Source organism: Calypte anna, chromosome 21 (genome assembly GCF_003957555.1).
Source record: "Calypte anna isolate BGI_N300 chromosome 21, bCalAnn1_v1.p, whole genome shotgun sequence".
NCBI classification, from domain to species: Eukaryota; Metazoa; Chordata; class Aves; order Apodiformes; family Trochilidae; genus Calypte; species Calypte anna.
The window spans coordinates 2,465,498-2,485,636 of NC_044266.1; the positions used below are offsets into that span (position 1 = coordinate 2,465,498).

At 47.0% G+C, this 20,139-nt stretch overlaps 1 protein-coding gene across 1 annotated transcript; it reads left to right on the top strand.

Moving 5' to 3' along the window:
- The first annotated feature begins 1,668 nt into the window (after window positions 1-1,668).
- On the top strand, window positions 1,669-8,791 carry CORT (cortistatin). The gene is made up of 4 exons (XM_008503654.2): window positions 1,669-2,695; window positions 3,879-4,023; window positions 5,039-5,379; window positions 8,554-8,791. The coding sequence occupies exons 3-4, from the start codon at window positions 5,278-5,280 to the stop codon at window positions 8,767-8,769; spliced, it is 318 nt and encodes a 105-aa protein (XP_008501876.1). The 5' UTR covers window positions 1,669-2,695; window positions 3,879-4,023; window positions 5,039-5,277; the 3' UTR covers window positions 8,770-8,791.
- The last annotated feature ends 11,348 nt before the right edge of the window (window positions 8,792-20,139 follow it).

Sequence of the window (20,139 nt, forward strand, 5' to 3'; positions counted from 1 at the left end):
TGTGTTTACAGCCTGATGAGTCCTTCCACACGTGTGTGTGTCTGAGCTGTTCCACTGCAGGATGAAAAGAGACTGGAAATTTGGGGAGTGCCCAGCAGGGGGAAACTGATGGGACCTCTTATGGAATTGGGCACTGAAGGCTCAGGAGTAATCTTTGCAGTGCCTCCAAGTGGGTAACTAAGAGACTTGAGACTTTTTTCAGAGTTTTAGCTGGCTTCTGCCCAAGGCTAGTCAGCAGGGCTGTTCATAAGCAAAGAGCCACAAGGATGTTGTTTGTCTGGACATGCTGCTCTCATGCTCCAGGGTTTTATGGAGCTGGGAGCATATGACCAGGGATAGGCTTTGTCCCAAGTAACATACAATGTAATATCAGTCAGAGCAGGTGGAGGCAAGCAAGGGAACAGAGCCTGATGGGCTTTAGCACAGTAATTGTTTAAGCCTCTTGGCACCTTCTGAGCTGTGTCAGCCTCCCTGCTCTGTGCTTTGCTCGTTGAACTAACTCAGTTTTTAGAAGTTTGGAAAAGAGTTTCAAAAAATGAAGAGAAATCTCCTGCCTGAATCTCCTGAGCCCTTTCAGCCAGGTAATTGGCATGAGTGTTGTGTTCATCCAGAGGTAATGTTATCAAGTCCTGGCTGAATTATTGATGGAGCTTGGCTGGAGCTGAAGTAAGAATGACAATTCATCTTTCATCAGAAAAATGGAGCCTCAGTAAGGAAACAGTCAAAAAAGAAGTAAGTGCCCCCATGTTCAGGGAGTGGGAGGTTCCTTTGATAAAATGGTGGGAGAAGAAGAGGGAAAAGTGGGCAAAAGAGTGAAACAGCAGATCAGGCCTAGCAAAAGAGACAAAATAATTAAAAAGGGAGAAATTTAACCAGCTTAAATACCGAGACTTCCAGGTGATGCTTTTCTCTGGTCATGTGTAGGATGGAGCTGAGTGCTTTTAAAATATACAAAAGATGGGGAATTGGAGTCAATTATATCACACACAGTGATGTGTGAAGCAGATAAAGGCAGGGAGATCACTGGAGATGTCAGGGATCTCAGTGTCAAGGCCTTCCAAGGGCCAGGGATAAGGGCAAGATGATGGATGTTTCATCTCCCTTTAGCTATTGGAAAGGAGCAGCCAGAACCCCTGGAGCACCTGAATTCATGTTCAAAGCTCTCCCAGCTGAGAGCTGAATCTCCCAGTCCTGCACATTGACATCCCTGGTGAGCCCTTTCTGAGTGAATTCCCACCAGGCCCAGTGAGTATGCAGTCCCTCAGGAAATCCATGTGGCAAAGGATCATTCTTGTCCCAGTCTTTTCCAGCCAATCTTGTCATCGTGGGGATGAGCCTGGTGTAACAGAGGTCAGGTCATATGGCAGTGGGTGGTAACCTCAAGCATCCTCAGCCTGCTTGACAGCCTGAAATGCCTCCTGCTTGGAGCCAGACAAAACTTCTTTTGGGGGCAAGTAGAGGTATTTTGAAACAGGAGTGTTTCCTAGCAAAGTGATTTTTGAGGGAGACTTTTGGTGGAACAACTGGAATGTTTTCACCTTGTGTGCATTTTCCAGTTTTCCCAGGAGGTTTGGGCCATACCACTGGAGTGTTACACTTGCCCTCCCTTTATCTTCCTGCACTCAGTCCCTTTGGGGTCAACAGACAGAGAAGGCAGCACAACCCCCCCCTGTCCCAGCTTCCCTGGAGAGCTGTCCCAGGCTCGTAGTCGTGCGTGCTGTGACAGCAGCATCCCTGGGGTCCTCCCCTCCTCCTCCTCCCTGCACCTGCTTTCCAGCTCTTATCAGAGATGAGCTGAAGCAGCAGGCTCCAGCCCACGCTCACACAGGCTCTTCCTTGGGTTTGTTAGATTAGTGCTGATGAAAAGCCCTGGCTGGAACAGCCACCTGCATGCTTCTGCAGGGCCCCTGGGGAGCTCAGTGCGAGGGAATACTGCAAGGCTGGGCTGATAAATGAGCTGTGATTTCAGGCCCATGAACAAATTGGTTTCCCCTTTCAGGAAGGCTCACAACTGTCACTTGACTACTGCTTTATTTATTGCATTGGCCTTTGCAACCAGGGACTCTTGAGGGCAGAGAGGAAGAGTGGCAGTGACAGCAAAGCAGAAGCATTTGAACCCTTCCTGCAGCTTTGGGAACTGGGCTTTGGTGTGGAAGCCTGATGCAATTCTGCTATGTGCCTTTAAGACATGGTGATCTGAACCCAGACCAGGCAACAAGTGGGCAGAAGATGACAAACCTGCAGGTTGTAGAGGAAATATTTGAGAAATTCTCATTCCTTAATGTAGTAGTTGGTACCAGACACAGTCCTGGCTTTTGTATTCCAGCAACACCCAGTCTGCTGCTGTACAGACACACTTAGGAGAGGTCAGGGACCTCTTTCTTACCAAGTAAAATCTCTCCTATTGAATGCTGATGTGCACCCTTAATCAAAAAGATGAGAGGTTGTCTTACATGTACCTCTGAACCCACTCTGTCCCTGCTGAAGCCATGCTCAGTGAACCCAAATCCTGACCTTTTCAAGTTGCTGTATGCTGAGCTTCCTTCTGGAGCATCCTCAGCAGGTTCCCAGGGATGTCTTCATGGCTATGCTGATTTCAGATAGATCTTCCCTCACTGTCAAGTGACAGAAACCCACCCAGACCATCTGCAGCTCCTGACAGAAGAGAGCACCAAGGAAGAAGACTTCTGGAGGGGTGAGTCAGATGACAGAGAAAGTTCCAAAAGGAAATCAAGGAAAGAATTGTCAGAAATGTTTATTCCTCCAAGGGAAAACCTTTAACCTTTCCTTTGCAGAGTGATAAGCATTTTAGGGTTGGGAAAAAAAAAAATTGGGGCCTTCTTAAAGGTCAGAGAGCCAATGCAAAAGAGAATAGGAAGCAGTAGGAATGAACAGTCCTGGTGCAGCTACATGTTGAACTTTCTTTGCAGTTACTAAAAAGAGCAAATTTTATCAACACAGAGTTATTATACTTCCTGTAGAGGAGATGGTGCTATAGCCTGTGATGGGGAACTGGTCAGCAGAGATAGTGCCTCTTTCCAAAGCCAACATCTGCAAGAGGTAACATTTTATTACTGCCCTTTAATCCCAGGACAGATTAATGGCAGCCTGGTCACTATTTACATCCCTGTGAACTTCACCAGGAGCTGATCTCTGGCTCAGCACTTCATCCCTTTTTTTGGTAGAACTGTCATATTGTGACCCCATTCCCTCAATGGAGTTTTATGGAAAACAACCCATTCAGAAAGCAAAGCTGCAAACAAAAACATATTTATTAGAGCAAGCAGTTTGGTTACACCAGATGGCCCCCAGCATGGAGACCTGGCTGTGCTGCTTCTGCTGTCTCTGGCTTTTTCTGGGGCTAGTAAACCCAGGAGGTTTAATCCTGCCTCATAACCAACAGTACAGAATTCAACCTCTGCCTGCCTGTCAGCCCAGGCACATCTCTCACCCCTGTACCTGCCCTTCCTTCCTCTTGAGCAACCAAATGTACTTTCTCCATTTGCTATTTTCCCACTTCTACCTTTCCTGCAGCAAATCAGTTGTGGGTCATTTGGCAAGTCCCTGTGATTTGTCTGCTTGCTGAAGCCTGATACTTCACCTGCTACTTCACCAGCCTGGCTGGGAAGTGTTTGACAGAATCCATTACAAAGGGCTAACACAGCAATTCTGATAAACCAGCAAGATGGCTTTAGAAGGAAGCAGATAATGTTTCATTTGAAACCTGTGCTTGGAAGCCAGCTCACACCAGGCGGGGGTGAGAAACAATCAGGTTACAAAGTTTGCAGAAGAAAATCCATTTCCAGAAATTGCTGGGTTGTTACCTTTCCCCACAAGTCCCTGTGACTCAGAAAAGTTTCTTGCTTTGTGTGTTTCAGTGGGGGTATCCAGCATTTCATTTCCAAGGTGCAAGTGATGGCATCTTTTCCCTGAAGCACATCCAGGGTGCTGTATCTGGCATTAAGAACTGGATAATTCACAGGCAAAGCTTCAGCCATGCTGTTTCCAGGAACTCTAATGTTGGTAAGCAGCAGAAGTGGGGAACAGGTTTTTCTGCCTTCTGTTCTTAGTTCTGCCACAGCATCCCCTTGGCTAAATCACCTCCCTGGGGGGTATTTCTGTGCTAAATTAGGATAATAATGTACTTTTGAGTGTTTCTGTTAGGGTCAGAAAAGGACTTGCCCTGAGCTGTGTGTTTCTGGGGAAAGGGCTGGTGGTGAGATGGGATTTTAGCTCTGGCTCTGCATCTCACAGGTATATGAGAGTGGATGCCATCCCCACACCATGGGGACAATCCAAAGCAGAGAGAACAGTGCTTAATAACACCTTCTGCTGGCCCACAAACCAATCTCACTGCTGGGACAGTATTTTGGGCAAAGGGAGAGGCAATATTGACTGCCAACCAGAGATCAGAGATGGTAGGAACTTTGTAGGAACAAAGCAGGCTGCAGGCAGTGCCAGCACACCATGAGCCTTTTTCTGAAGCCTCACTGAGTCGAGCATCTCCAGCTCTGGGCAGCCTTTGTTTTCCCTTTAGTACAACATTTCTAAGTCAGAATTCACTGTATAGTTCTGACTGATAGTTCTGGGATAGGTTCAAGATGTATTGAAACAATACTAGGAACAAAACCCAGTAGCTTCCAGCTGGCTTCCAGGTAGTTTATATACATTTGCCAGACAGATTATTTTACTGCATGCTGCATCATGTTATCCCCATGTTACCATAGAGGGAAAGCCAGGCAGAGTGGCTTTCCACGGTGAGAAGCATCACTGGATGCAGAGATCCAGATCCAAGAGTCTGGAGCTGTTTGTGCACACAGGCTGAGGTTCCAGCCCTGTATCTGAGTGCTGGTAGCCAGAAGTTTCACCTCTTCCCTCTGAATCCCCCAGCATTGGCCAGAGGTTCATGGAAGCTGGTGACTTATTGTATCCAATGTTCTATTCCCAAGGAGAATTTAACTGGCTTGGATAGGCACAGGCAGTACCTACATTTTCTCAGGTGGAGAGTCCCAAACCTTTGCTTCTTCAGTCTCTGCAGGTCTGGCACATGGAAAGCCCAGAGGCACTGAAGTATCCCACTCAAGCAGCCAAGTGTTAACAACCTCTCCAAAGTCTAATTTGCCTTTGATATAGACTTAATTGTTTGCGTCACCCACTGGGCTAGGGGGAGGGCTATAAAAGGGGCTGCAGCCATTGTCTGAGGCAGAAGAGAGCCCAGAAACAGCTCCCTCTCTCCCAGTCTTCCTAATTCAGCACAGTAGTCACAGCCTGTACATCATGCAGCTGGTGGCCAGCCTGGTGTCTGTTCTGCTGCTGGTGTGGAGCGTGAGAGCCACTGCACTGCCTGGAGAAGAGAGACTGGCAATCCAGAGCACCAGGGTGAGTATCATGCACCCTGTGCAGGAGCTGGGTGAGGTGGGAGCACAGGCTGGAGCCAGGGGAGGGGGTACTAAGGGCAATGAGGCTTTACCTGATGCAAACAACTCCACCATCCCTCTCTATTCCAAGGAACTCCAGATCTGTGGGCTATTCATGCACGTAGGCTACTACTACAGCTTACCAGCCTGTTTATTTAGATAAGATGCCAGGGCAGATGCCAGAGAGCTGCAGAAGTGAAGTCTGAGCTAGGCAAAAACTGGCAAAAAGAACAGAGAGGGGAGGGAAAAGGAGAAAATCATATTGCTGAAAGAGTACAGCACGAGAGACTAAAGCCAAGTACTAGGGAGGGAGAAAAAAGATACATAATTGGTAAAATGATCAGGGGAGATAATATTTTAAATAGGACTCATGGGAAGGACAAATGTTTAAAAGATGGGTTCGGTAGAAAAGTAACAGAGGAATAATAAATGAAGTAATTATATCAGAATAAAATTGCTTTTTCCAGAGTAGTATTCACAAGGGGAGTTATACTGACATAGTTCTGCTAGAATAATTACACTCTGAACCAGTGCAGCTCGATGCAGTGGCAGAACTTATTATAGCAATATAATTATCCTACCAAGTGGCAAAACTCTAATATTATAATGGCTATAGCACTATAATAACTTTGTTTTGTTGGAGTGTTTCCCTCAGAGGCCAAAGGAGTAGGAAGCAATAGCATAACATAATCACAAGCAAGTGCTGTGTTCTGCTTGCCCTCGCCCCGCAGTTTTCTCACCTGCATGTTCCCTGCCATCCCTGAGGTTCCTCTGAGCCGTGGTCTCTCACCCCACACTCTGCCACTCCACGGATCCATAATGCTGCTGATATTCCTTCCAGTCCTGCAGAGGAGCTGCCCAGAGAAGTGAAGGATCCCAGTGTTGGTTTCAAAGGCACTGGCTTCTCCTTTGTGCCTATCCACGTAATTTTTTCTGTCTTAGCCTTGGCTCCAGCACATCCGTCAGTGTCTTACTGCTCCAGGAGTGGGCTCACATCCCTTAAACAACAAAACTGCCTGCAAGAAAAAAATGTACACAGTGTGAGATGCTAGGGCTAGCATTCTGTTAGAGACCAGGGCTTCTGCAGCTGGCTGGGATTAACCCTTCTGGGGATAACTGTAAACTTTCAGCTGTACATTCTTGCAATAACAAATCCGGTACTTAAAAAGTAAACTTTCTGCTGCAGGTGCTGTCTGCTGGGGAAAAGAATTAGTATATAAAGCTTTGGTAAAAATGAGCTCAAGTGTTATGAGTCAGCCATTTACACACTTGCTTATAAATAATGATATAATCGATACAATGATTCTCTTTAAAGCATTCTATAAACTGAAAAATTATTAGATACTGGAGATAATTATTAGATACTCCCGACAGCGAGACAAATGTTTAAATATGAAGAATATTGGGATTTTACAGATGAACCACCATAAAATGGGTTACAATGCAGAAGAAAGGTCTGCCCATTCTGAGGCGCTGGTGGAATGTTGAACAGGGACCTGAGCAGCTACCCAAAGCTGTGCCACAGACCCTCTGTGCTGAGATCTCCGACTGCTGCCAGAGCATTTTGATGTCTTGCAGCTCAGGAACACCTAAAAGCAGAAAGGATGTTAGCAAGGGATTAGTGCAGGGGAAGAGCTGCTTCATTTCACCAACAGCCACAGCTGGTCATGCAGAAGGAATATCCCCCAACAGCAGGCTGAGTTTTCCCCATCCCTAAGGCTGAACCTGCTGGCTGGGCTTTGGGCAAGTTATTTCAAAACATAAGTTTCTTCCCCAGCTGTAAATCCTGTGAGGGAGATGTGACCCAGGACTCACACTTAGCTGGGGTCCCCAGTCCATCTCCATGACACTCAAGACATTTCTGGACTTGCAGGACAGGAGTAGGAATAGGAAAGGGCACAAACCACCTTTTATATTTTTTTCTCTTACATTCATAGCATGTAATCTTTGTGTGCCTCAGTTTCTCTTGTGTGGAAGCAGGGAGAGTTAGTAAAGCTATGAAAGCTACTAAAAAAAAATAATCTATAAACGTTCTGTAACATAAACCCAAAATAATTGCTGCTGCCTGTATTTATCCATCTTCTGGGATGCTCCCCAAGTAGTCCTTAGTGAATGCTGGTTCTGACAGAGCCAGTGGGTACAGCAGTCCCAGCATGAAGCTATAGCCTTGGTGAGACTTGGAAATGTGCTTCCAAGATTCCCATCCAGATGGGAAACAGGATCTGTTCCTATCTATCCCAGCTTGTCCCATGTTTCTGCTAAGGAGTCACAGAGAGACCAGGAATGCTCAGGCAAGAGGTAATTCCTCAGGATTACTGGATGTAAAGATAAGAGAAATGAGATCACTCACAGCTTATTCCCCGTGGAAACCCCTCCAGCCCCAAGCTATGGAATGGGATGGAGCTCCACAACTCCTCTTCCTCTCTGTCTTCCCCCAAGGTCAGGTATTGAAATACAGGTCCTCCTTCTTGGAACTGCTTGTCTCCACTGAGGAAATATTTTTTACCAGATACTCAGAGCACCTTTCTCCCCATCAGCCCAGCCCTCTCTTTTTGTTCCATTTCGTTCTCAGCATTTAAGGGGTTTTGGTGTGGTTAGGTCACTATTGCTGAGGATTCTCTGCCTCTTCCCAAACTTCCCACAGCAGATTCCGGGCAGTCAGAACAGAGCAGCTGAGTGGAGGTTTAGTAGGGCAGCTTGGGATTCAGTGGGATATTAGGAAAAAATTCTTCCCAGAGAGGGTGCTCAGACATTGGAATGGGCTGCCCAGGGGGTGGATTCTCCATCCCTGAAGGTTTTTAAGAAGAGACTGAATGTGGCACTCAGTGCCATGGGCTGGGAACCACGGGATTAAGGGTTGGAGTTGCTGATCCCAGAGCTCCTTTCCAACCCAAATGATTCTGTGATTCTCTGAATTTAATCAGTGCAGGCAACAAGGGACTCCCCAGGCAGTGTGTGTCTGTTTTCCAGCAGCTCTTTCCCAGGGGAACACCTGAGCTCTAAGGAGGGGGCAGCAGGAGAGGCAGGGACACGAGGAAGGGCTCCATGTTCACCCCTTACCTCGTCCAACCCTCGACCTCAATAGCCGCGGGGTCAACGTCTCCGTCTGTCACTTTTCTCTGCCGTGTCCCCTCAGGAGCAGAGCCCTGTCAGGAAAGACGCCCTCCTGAAGATGCTGGCGGGGCTGCTGGACGGCGTGGACGTGGGACGTGACGTGGCCTCCCCAGACGTGGAAGAGGAGGGCAAGCTGGAGGAGGAGCGGGTGGTGCTGGGCCGGCTGGCTCAGTTATCCCAGCGGGACCGCAAGGCTCCCTGCAAAAACTTCTTCTGGAAAACCTTCACCTCCTGCTAAGTGCCACCCCCCTGACCTGCCCACCCGCCAGCCCCCTGCCCTCCCCTCAGCCTCCCTCTGCCACAACCTCCCTTCCTTTTCTTCTCCACCCCAGAGAATAAAGCATGGCGCCTCGGGGACTCTGCCTCTCTGTGCCGGGACGGGGGTTGTGGGCCACCAGGCCTCACCGTGGGGTCTGGCGGCCATCTTGTGGAGTGGCCATGAGGGGTGGCAGCCATCTTGTGGGGCAGCCATGGGCATGGCAGCCATCTTGTGGGACAGTCATGGGGTCAGGGGCCATCTTGTGGGGCAGTCATGGGGGTGGCAGCCATCTTGTGGGGCAGTCATGGGGTCGGGGGCCATCTTGTGAGGCAGTCATGGGGAGTAGGGGCCATCTTGTGGGGCAGTCATGGGCATGGCAGCCATCTTGTGGGGCAGCCATGGGGTAGGGGGCCATCTTGTGGGGCAGTCATGGGGTCAGGGGCCATCTTGTGGGGCAGTCATGGGGAGTAGGGGCCATCTTGTGGGGCAGTCATGGGCATGGCAGCCATCTTGTGGGGCAGCCATGGGGTCGGGGCCATCGTGTGGGGCAGTCATGGGGTCAGGGGCCATCCTGTGGGGCAGTCATGGGCGTGGCAGCCATCTTGTGGGGTGGCCATGGGGGCTGGTGGCCATCCTGGGGGGCAGCCATCAGGGGCAGTGGACATCTTGGGGGATGGCCATGAGGGGTGGTAGCCATCATGGGGGGCTGCAGCCATCTTGTGGGGGTGGCCATGTGGGGTAGGGGCCATCTTGGAGGGTGGCCATAGGGGGTGGTGGCCATCTTGGACAGGGGCTTCACCTTGGTGGGTGTGCGGTGGGGCTGAGGGGCTCAGCTCCCCCGGGAGGAGCCTCTTGGTGGTGTCAGGTGTGCAGCCATCCTTAAAGCTGCTGTGGGTGTGGGTATTGGGGGCAGGCAGAAATGAGGCCTGGGTGATGGGCAGCAGGTCCCTGGGCAGGGTAAGGTGCTGTGCCATGATCTGCAGAAGGGAGGTTTGGTGCATGTGGGAGAGGGTCCTGGTCCCTCTGCTCCTTTCCATGCTTGCCATGGCTCATGGTGGTGGTGGGAAGCACCAATGTGGGGAAGCTCCCATCGTGTGAGGCCTCTGGGAGGGGGAGATGTGCCCAGAGCCTGGCCCTGACCCAGTCTTATGTTTTTTTGGGAGTTATCTCCTGAGCAGTTCCCCGGGGTGGGAGATGAAATCTGAAACTGATCAAAATAAATCCCCTGTGATTCTGGGGCCAACAGCTCTGACTTTGCTTTGGTTCTCCTATGGCTCAGTGGTGTCACCATCTTGCTTAAAAAACCAAACACCTGATTTCTCTTCTTGGGTGCTGGGTGGAGGGCTTTTTTCTTGGGTTATTTTGGCTTGTTGAGGACCTTTTTGAACCTTAATTTTAGAAGTAAGAGGTAATGTAGAGATAGGAAAGGTGAGGTTTGAGTTGAGCGGGTGTTTGTCTCTACAGAAGGTTTCTGGTGCCTCGGTCTTGAATGCTGGCAATAAGGAAATTCACTTGCTCCATTTGCTTTAATTCTTAGCATTAACAAGTTGAGTTTCAGAGTTTTTTTCACATTGCTGGGGGTGACCACACAAAATAGCAGACTTCAGCTCTATTTCAGTGACCTTGTCTCCAAGACCTGCCTGGCTGCTGGTGAGAACTGGGAAGCATCTCTTTGCAGTCACTTGCTTTGGAACATTCAGATTTTGTGTTTGAGGTCTTTCATTTCAGTAGCAATATTGTGGATTAATCAGCAGCCAGCCTGTTTTCTTACAGTTGAAGTAACACTTCCAACTCCCCTGCTCTCCCTGAACAAGGTAACCACATGGGCACTGACACAGCTGCCTTGCTGCTGCTGCCACTTGGTGCTGCATTTTCACTGCATCGTTGCCATAGAAATTTCTGGCTCTGTGTCTCTGGCTTGCAGGAGATGTTAGAGCCCCGTGGCTTGTTTTATTTTGCACTCCATAATGAAAAATAAGATCCTTGCTGGGGGAACTCAGCAACTCAGTATAAGGGTAATGGAATATGGAGCTTTCCAACTGCGTTGCCCGGAGCACTCAGCCTAGGATGCAAGAGATCTGGGTTTGTGTCTCACTTTGCTGCTGGTATTCACATTTTATCATTTTATCATTACTTCGCTTTCCCCATTTCCCTTTTCCTCAGTTTCCCTGTCTTTAAAATGGACTAATAGTTCTTTTATAATTTTTCTTAAGATATATATGTGACAAGGACTAATTACAGCTGGGTTTGTTACTAAAACCAGCGTAGCAGCACGAGACCAACCAAGGTGCTAGCACCTTAGAAGTGTTCTCCCAAGAGCTGCCTTATTATCCCCCACTAAATCTAAATAATAATGCTGAAGACAACATGTAGGGACAATGAGAAACCCCCCAGCACAGGGGCATGGGGACTGTCCCCAACAGAGCCCAGGTGTGCAGCCAACTGTGTGCTGGGTTATTCAGTGGTTCTGGGAGGTGAATTTACTTCCAAGGTTGGAAGGAAATTTGGAAGCTGAACTCATCTTTCATCCCTACAGATGGTTCCTGCTGGTGGGGGCTGTGGCATGCTGGCCAGGAAGGCTGCATGGCCAGTGCACGTGTGGTGGATTGGGGCCAGGACAGTGGAGGCAGCTGCTTTCATCAGTGCTGAAACCAGGGCTGGAGTTGGAGTTCATGTTGCAGGTCCCTTGGTAAGTCAGTGTGCTACAGCTGAAGTGCTGTGAGATCCTGCCTGCTGACAGCATTAGGGAGTGCAGAATGATAAATCAGATGGAGGAGGAGGGTTTGAAGGAAGGGCTGTTGATAGTGTGTTGGATTGGGGCATTTTCTAGCTAAAAGTGCACAAAAGAATTTTTTCGTCTTTCAGTGGTGTGTGTCAAGTAGGAGGGAGTGAATGTATATGGTTTTTTAGATGCAATCTGAGAATTTTGTCACAGCTCAGAATAATTGTATGTGTGTGAGGAAGTGGGTAATAGCTATGAGCTACCTGCAGATTTTTTTTAAAAGTGATACAAGGCACATTAAAAAGTAAAAAAGATGCCAGAAGGCAAACTTCTAACATCAGCTAGCACACACAGTGCTAACTTTACCTAATGCAATGGCATCATCCAGCACTATTCACTGTATTTTATTTAAATACTTTTAAACCTCAAGCTAGCTGATGTTTGTGCATCAAGCTGCAGGCAAATGAAGAAGCCATCATGGGGACAAGCTCAGCTGTGAACCTACAGCATGTGCAGTGCCCAGGGAAAACTCCATGTGTGCATACCCTATGTCATGACAAATGTGAGGCAGTCCAATGTAGCTCAGTAAAACCAGAGTAAATCTCATTTACTCTGAGATCAAAGCACATGCTAATGTGGACAGATACAGCAGGGGAACTGGGAGGTTTTAATTCAAAATTTTGTACCCTCCATGGTGAGCTTTTAGTAGTGTTTTAATAGGTGGGCTAGCAGGGAACTGATGCCTCACTCTGTGCATTTTCAGCCTTTGGTAAAGCAGAGGGCTGCAATCTGACCAGACTTCTCAAAGATACTGTCTGAAGGTAGATGGCAAATTAAGTTAAATTTAGTGGTAACTGAATGATACTGCCTTGGCTCGTGGTTATATGTCTGTCGTTCTCAAACAATGTGGCTTGTGAGGCACCTTCAGCATCAATTACAGCCACAGAAAATTAAGGTTAAACCTAGGACTGCAGGGAGAATTAAGTATAAGGTTGCAAAGGGTGTCTTGTCTGACGTAGTTACCATATTTTGCTCTGCTAAGAATCACTAAACATCTGTTTGAAAAGAAGGGAGCCCATTTATTTTTTTTAAATTGTTTTGAGGTCAGTAAGATGCCAGTGTTATGAGCTGTCAGGTATCACCTGGGAAGAGAGTAATTGGGTTTGCACTAAAAACAAATCTTCTCTCCACAGAGCTGTGTGAATTCTGCTGCTGCTCTTGGTCACAGATGAATATAGTGGCTCACAGAATGTGTCCTGCTGTTTTTTACAACCTTTATCTGGTAAGTTGGTGATTTAGATAGCACCAAAATCAACAGTTTCCCTGTGACACAGAAGTGCTGCTTTTATTTATCTTTCCTGGCCACATGGACTGGGAGATTCGTCTTATACCTAGGGCTTGATGGTGGCAGATAGTGATCCAAAAGACATTGCTCTTTGTCTTGCTCTAACCACAATGCCTGTGGCTCTGCTGACTTCCCTGCCACATGAAGTTTTGTTAAGTGGAAGAGTAACACAGGTTAAATAAGGTATTTGTTCACTGTCTGTTACTCACTGTGAATAGTTTGTTCAGTGACCTTGTTCTCTGAGCTCTGAAAGCCTCTTTTACTTGTGAAGTGGGCTTTGAGGATTTAAGTTCATTTACTTCTCTGAGCTCCTGTAGTCACAAAAACCTCAGCAGGCTGTAAATGCATTTTATATTCCAGGGAGACTGCTCAGTGGAAGAAGCTATTACCTTGACCACTTAGAATATGCAGTAGCTTCATGGGAGACATGTGCAGCATAGGAAACACTGAGTACAACCGACCTCTTGGTGAACTGGGAGGATGTCTCACACAGTAGGTCTTTCCTGTCTTTGCTGAACTCTGGTAGAACTTGCTGGGATTTGAGAGGGAGGATGCTGGGAGCAGGAGGGAGCTGCCAGAGCTCTGGAGTTTTTGTGCACTAGGTCAGAATGACAGCAGTGTAATGTGCTGTGAGTTTGGGTGAAAATGGAGCATGAAGGTCTGTATGCTGGAAATGCCTGGGGGCTGGAAAAACCAGGTGCTCTGTAGTGTTTCATCAAGGATTTAAGAGATGTTAGCTTTTCTTCAGATATTCATAAAGAGTTACATTTCAGAGTCACCACTAAGGCAGCGAGCAGGTGATGAAGTGCAGTTATCCAGAGGACACACCACAGCCGGGGCTTGTCAGCACAGGGGGAGCTTTCAGAATGAAGATTCTGACAAAGCATTAGTGCAGAATATCCCTTGTGGTTAAAGTTGCTTTTCATTTCATAATAATCACTGAGCCTTTAAAGCAGGAAATCTTTGGGAATCAGAGGGCCTGTGTCCTGTACATGAGACAGGAGCTACTGGAGAACAGCAATGCTGTTTATCAGCTTGTGTGAATAAGCCTTTTGCAGAAGCCTGGGAATACAAACTCTAGAAGCAATCAGCCTGTAACCCAGCCTACAGAGAAGCAGCTGTACCCCATGTAAAAGGATCAGTTTAACAACCTGTGCTGAGCCCATGAGCCTTCTTCTAACAGGCATGTCTGACCTGGGTATTCCTCTTTGCTGACTCTGGCACCTTTGGAACTGACTGAGCTCTCACTCCTAGGTGTTTCTCATTTTGCAGCCTTGGGAAGGAGGTATGAGATGGAAAAAAAAAAAAAAGCCAGTATTTCAGTCCCTTTAGATAGAAACCTTGAGAGAACTCTTTCTATCTAGATTCAAACTTTCCAGCATGGCTGCTTTCTGCTTGTTAAAATTATGTAGGGCTCACAGAATGTCTCAGAGGAAGCATTTGGGAAGTGAAGGAAATCTGAACAGTACAAATCCCTGTATTCCACCTCCCCAGAGAATGTCTTCATTTCAAGTAGAAGGCTGGATAAGGGTTGTTGTCCAGCAGCACCACAGTGCGAGAGGAAGGAGCATTCTGTTTCCCTGGGATCGTTCAGCTTGGAATGAGGAGTTTCTGTTCTAGTTGTACCTTGGCAACCTAGAGGACTCTTTGTAAACCAATCAATGTTTAGTGTAAAAAAAAAAATATATATATATATATAAGCAATCTTTATAGCTGGGACCTTGTTGAATTTGGCTTGGAGTGAGGTGTACTTCCTATTTTAGGATTGTTTGCTGGTTAGGTGGGCCTACTATTAAAAATGTCTTCAGTTTCACTAGGCTGTGCTTGGCTGGTGTGTTTTGGTCTCTTCTTGACAAAGAGGAAGAAGCCAAGGATTTATGGCTGAGGAATGCTGCCTGCTCCTGGCTTGTGCATTTCACAAACTGTCCAGGAGACTTTTGGTCCTTTAGTTGATGGTTTTAGAGTCCATTATTTTTTATTGTAGCTTCAGTCACTGTTGCATAGAAGGAAGAGTCTGCAAATCTGGTTGATTTTGCTGTGAGCTTGTTTATTTGAAGAGCAGATTGTCTACAGCTACACTGAGAGCATTGGTCTGCATTAGTGAACCTAGCAGAGACAGCAGCTTAACTAATAGGGAAAGGGAAGGGAGAGTATTTCTGTGGTGATATTTTATACAGAGCTTATAACTCTTCCAGATGGGACAAGACTGTGCAGGGAGTCCCCTGTTCAGAGTGAGACCCCGAGGTCAGGCCATGTCTCCACACAAAACTTTCTTGTTCTGGGAGCTCTGCCCTTCCCCTTGTGCTGCTCATCCAGTGGGAGGTAAATCAGTCCCCTGGGGAGAGATGCCCAGTGGTGCAGGTGTACAGCCAGGGAGCTGCAGCTGCTTAAAAAGCCATGGATTTACACTTTAGGAACCCAGAACCATGGGGAGTGAACAGCAGTCTTTGCCATAAAACATTGGCATGCAAACACTGCTCGTCTTCAGCTGTGAACTGATGAATTTACCTCCTGCTGGGAGCCAGCAGGCTGGAAAGTGCCTTATGATTGCTCTTCTGAAAAGGACAACTGAACCCTGCTCAGTGCTGGAAGGCAACTCATCATGCCATGGGACCTGAGTGGGCTGGGAGCAGAGTAACTGAGAAGAAATGCCACTGCTGGCCTTTTGCTCCATTCCAGAAGAAAAATTTGCATGTCTCCATATTGCAAAGCTTTCTAAATGGTGTGTGACTCAGAAGCTGTGTGAGAGGGTACAGAAACCCAGGAGAGTGAGGTAAGGGAATGTCTTCCCTTCTGTTAACCATTTACTCACAGGCAGGCCTGCAATTGCCAATCTTCATGTGTTACTACTCTGGCTTGCTATAAAGGATGCAATTGCTGAGTAGCACTGTTTTAAGGAGAAAGTGGCTGTGCATGTGTGTATTCTTCTGTTCAGATAAGTAGTTGCTGACACTTTTATTTAATTAGCAATTTTCATGCACAAGTCTGAGATGATCAACATTTGCCAGTGTTCTGTAGCAAACAAGAATGATCCTTGCTATTTAGCAGGAGACAAAGCCAAGCACCAGCCAGTTTATCAGGAAGCAAGCAGGAGGATGGGGACCACGACTCAGGAAGTCTCTCTGAGGCATAAAATATGGCTAAATCCATATTACTGCACCTGGGGAATCTTCATGGGGTTCTGGGTGTCTTTGAACAGTCACAGCCCCAAGCAAAGCTCTTGGTGGAAATAATGTGCTAAGAACAGTCCATCCTTGTCAGCTGCTGTAGCAGTTGCAGGATTTAGGCAGGCAGAGAGACAGGTTAATATGTTTCCTGTTTCTGAGAGCCTTGTTCTGACAGCTGGTCAGTTCTGGCTGCAGGCCTTTGTAGCTTCTGAATGACAGGACATAAATCAGAGTTGGCACTTAAATGAGGAATTGTAATGAAGGCTGAGAGATTGGAGAGGAATTGTTTTCCTGAGTCTCAGCCCATTTTCACACGTGCACATAAAGACACTTGTCCTGTCCCTCAGAAACATTAACTAGGCTTCACCTCTCTGGAAAGATAGACTGCCTGGTAAATGAGATGTCATGGGCAAATACTGCCCTAGCATTAAGGAGATTATTTCCAATTTGTTTGAAAAGACTTAGCACAAAGGCAGAAACCATAAATAGTTGGGAGCACTTTGGAAAGTTGGTGACAGCCTCATGAGCTCCTGGGAATCAAGGGAACTCCATCTTCTGGAGGGTTTAGTGCAGAAAAACTGGGTCACCAAAGCAGTCAGCAAAGTGTGTTCCCTGTGGCTTCCCAGATCCCTGTGGCAATGGAATTGAATGTGGGATGCCCAATGCTGGCCACCAAGAGCAAGTTATCATGAGATGGGTGAAATGTTTTTTGCAAAACTCTACTGGGCTATAAGCTTGAGTGGCAACTTCAGGCCCAGAACACTTGGTCCAAGATCCAGATGGCTCCCATCTTGCAGCAGAAATCTCTCTACTGCAGAACTTTGCACATTTGTTGGTGGGTGTATGATATTCCACTGGTGTCATCTAAAAAGGGAGCTTTGTTTTCCCACAAATCACATGGAAGTGTGTGACTCTGGTCTGGCGTTTGGACTCTGCTTGTGCCCATTTTTCTTGGAGTACAAATATTATTAACAAGAAGAATAACTTGAGGAATGAGGAGTCCTGCTGGGAAATGACCTTTGATTGCCATGCCCATTGCAGTCCTGTCCTGTGTTCTCACCTGTGGTTCCAGAGGCTCCTTTTGCTGGGTCTGCACAAGGCTTCAGAATAATAAACCAGTTGTTTAATTGATCATTACTATCTGTATTCCAGGATAAACCAGTTGTTTAATTGATCATTACTATCTGTATTCCAGGAGGCAGTACAGTCCCTCAGCTGTGGCTGATTCAACAGCCTGTCAGGCCTTCTTTAACAGATTCTGTCCCCCAAAATGCTGCTTCTCATGTTGAAGAGCTTTGAGTATGAGTAGAGGAGGTGAGACAGGAGAGAAGTGACAATGTTTGAGTGACTGTGGAGGCCATCAGCAGGATAGCAGCACTAGAACTGAACACTGGTTTATCTGTAGACTTCAGACAGAGTTAAACTGAAGTTTTGCAACTTTGACTTCCTCACCTGTCTGAAGACTGCAGTGTATTAGGGGGGAATATTACAGTGATACAAGAATGAAAACCTCCCAGTCTTTGGAGACTTTCTGAAATGAAAATATGTTTCAAAGCAAAAACCCATTTGGTCCATCTGTGCCCCATTACTGAGCTGGGGCCATCATCCATTTTCATTACACTGGGCCTGAGCACGTGGGTGGGGACAGAGGCCCGAGCAGCTGCCCTGGACACGAGGCTAAAAAGCACCATATGGAAAAGCCTAATGTATGTTAACAGGCATCAGAGACCAAAATTGAAAGAATAATGGCTCAGCCACAGGCAGTAGCCTCAGTGAAACAAACTCTCAGCACCAATCTGTCAGCTGCAATTTTGGGTCATTACAGTGCTGCTAAGCAGAGGCAAACAGACAAGGTAAGAGTAACCTGGCTTCAGCAGGAGGAATTCTTCCATCCCTGATAGTGGTCTGGCTCAGTTTCCTCCTTGCTAATGTACATCAAACAAAATACCTTCCTTTCCTCAGAGATTCTTCCTGCAGGGCCTCGAGGGATCCCAGCCAAACATTTAAATTACATGCAATGATCTTTTAATTTGCTGGCTGCTTGGTGCCTCTCTATTGCCACTTCACTTAAACATATGCTATAGCAAGACTGGGTCCCTTCTGCCTGCTCCATGGAGGTGTACCTGAAGTAGTTTATTTTGACCCCTCCAGGTTCCTCCTTTTAGTTTTAATTGTCAGCTAAGGAGGCTCAGAGCTTCACTAAACCCATTAAGTATTCTGTGCTGTGAGTACCTTGGAATTCCAGTTGGAATCCAGGTTAGATTCCAACTTGTATCAAGGTAACTCTGCATATAGCCAAATGATTTTGTTTGTATCTAGAAGGCATCTCTAATGTCTCTTCCAAAGAGAGGAGAAAAAATCAGAGATTCCAGACTTGTTGAAGAGGGGGTTGTTTTGAAATAGGTGGGAAGGATGTATAACTCCATTAAGGTGGTAAGCAAAAATTTAGCACAGCTGGTTGATGGGGAGGTTTGTTTTGGGGTTTTTTTTTCCTGGATTGCTCCAGGCATTTTAATACACAGGTTCTGATTGATGTGACTTTTGGCTCAGCCACGGCCTTCAATCTATTTTTTCCAAGGCAGGAATGAGGTTGTGTGCATTCAGTGAGGGATTCAGTCAGAGAGGAGATTTGTCTCATACTAACTCTTTGGTGTCTGAGCAGCTGGTCTTATTTGGGAGTGCTTTGGGTTGGCTTTACTGTTTGTCTAGATTAGTGGGGTAATAGCCTCTTTATTAGAAAAAATTGAGGCTCCAGTCAATTGCAAAGGAAAAGAAATGGTGAAAAATGTTTTTGAGTTGAACAGAGGTGAGTAGAAAATGAATTTTGGATGTATATATGGACAAGGAGCCTGCTGCAAGTGGGTTTAATGAATTTGCCATTCCTAATGCTGTTAAAACCTATTGCTCAGCACGTTTCTCAGCTTCTCCCTCTTTCTGAGAGGAAGGGAGACTGAGGAATTTACTGTCTCCTCCAGTCTCAGCAAGCTACACATTTGGGAGGAAAATAGAGTTCTTCAGTGTTAATTAATGCATGTAGAGGAAGAGCAGTCAAGAAAGAAGAAATGGGAGATGGAAATAGAGACAAGTTTTGCATATAGGAAGGGGTTTTAAGCTTTGCTTAAGAAAGCATGTAACAGTGGGGGATTATATGGAAAGTCCAGCAGGAGATGGATGTGGTTATTCTGCCAAGCTTGCTTTCCAGTTCTCCTTTGACAGAGAGTGATTTTGGTTGCTGCTCAAGTGGCTCCTCTTGTTGGATTCTGTGCTGGAGGCAATGGCACATGCTAAGAGACTTTTCCAAGCTGGCAAGTGACTTTCCAGGCCTTCCAGTCATTGTAGCAGGTGTGTGACCCCAAACTGCTGTCTCTAAAGGAAATTGTCATTCCTTGGTGCTGTTCTGGGAGCTGAAAAGTTTCTGAATTACTTGGCAGAGCCAAGCTGCCTGTTGGATGGGGCTATGGTAGGTTCAAGGGAAGCTTTTGATTAACCTCACTGTATTTACAATAGAGAGTCTCTGATGGGCTCATCCTTGGTTCATTTTTGTGTCCTGGAGCACGGAGATTTGTTTTCTATTTCTTGCTTTGCTTTCTTGTTGCCCACAGTCTTCTCTCCCTGCTTTGAGACTTCATGTTGAGATCCATGTCAGATGTGTGTTACTCTCCCACCCCTGTTGCTCCTTGTAGCTGTTTGGAGGCAGCTTTACCCTAGGGAAGAGTGTTGGCTCTGCCTGTAACCTGCAAATCTCACTTCTGCTTGCAGAGAAAGCAGCTTGGCTTCTACCTGGCTCTGATTCCCAACCACATTCTCTTTGCAGCAGAAACAGTGAAGTCCCAGGCTTGGACAGCCCAGCAGACACACTGCAGCTACCAAGGGGATGTTGGGGAGTGAGGCAGGAGATCTGGGAGCCAGTTCAGTTCTTGAGAGCCAGGGAAATGGGACTGGGGAGGGAACTGAGGGAGGGGAAGAGAGATCCTGACCTACACAGTCCTGCTGCTGCCTTCCTCCTGGCAGGGTGGGAGTTTTATCTGGGAGAAGGCAGAGTAGTGCACCCAGCACCTCCTGCTTGTGTGCTGTCAGCTTCTCTTCCCAAGGGGATGAGTGTGTGCAGTGCAGGG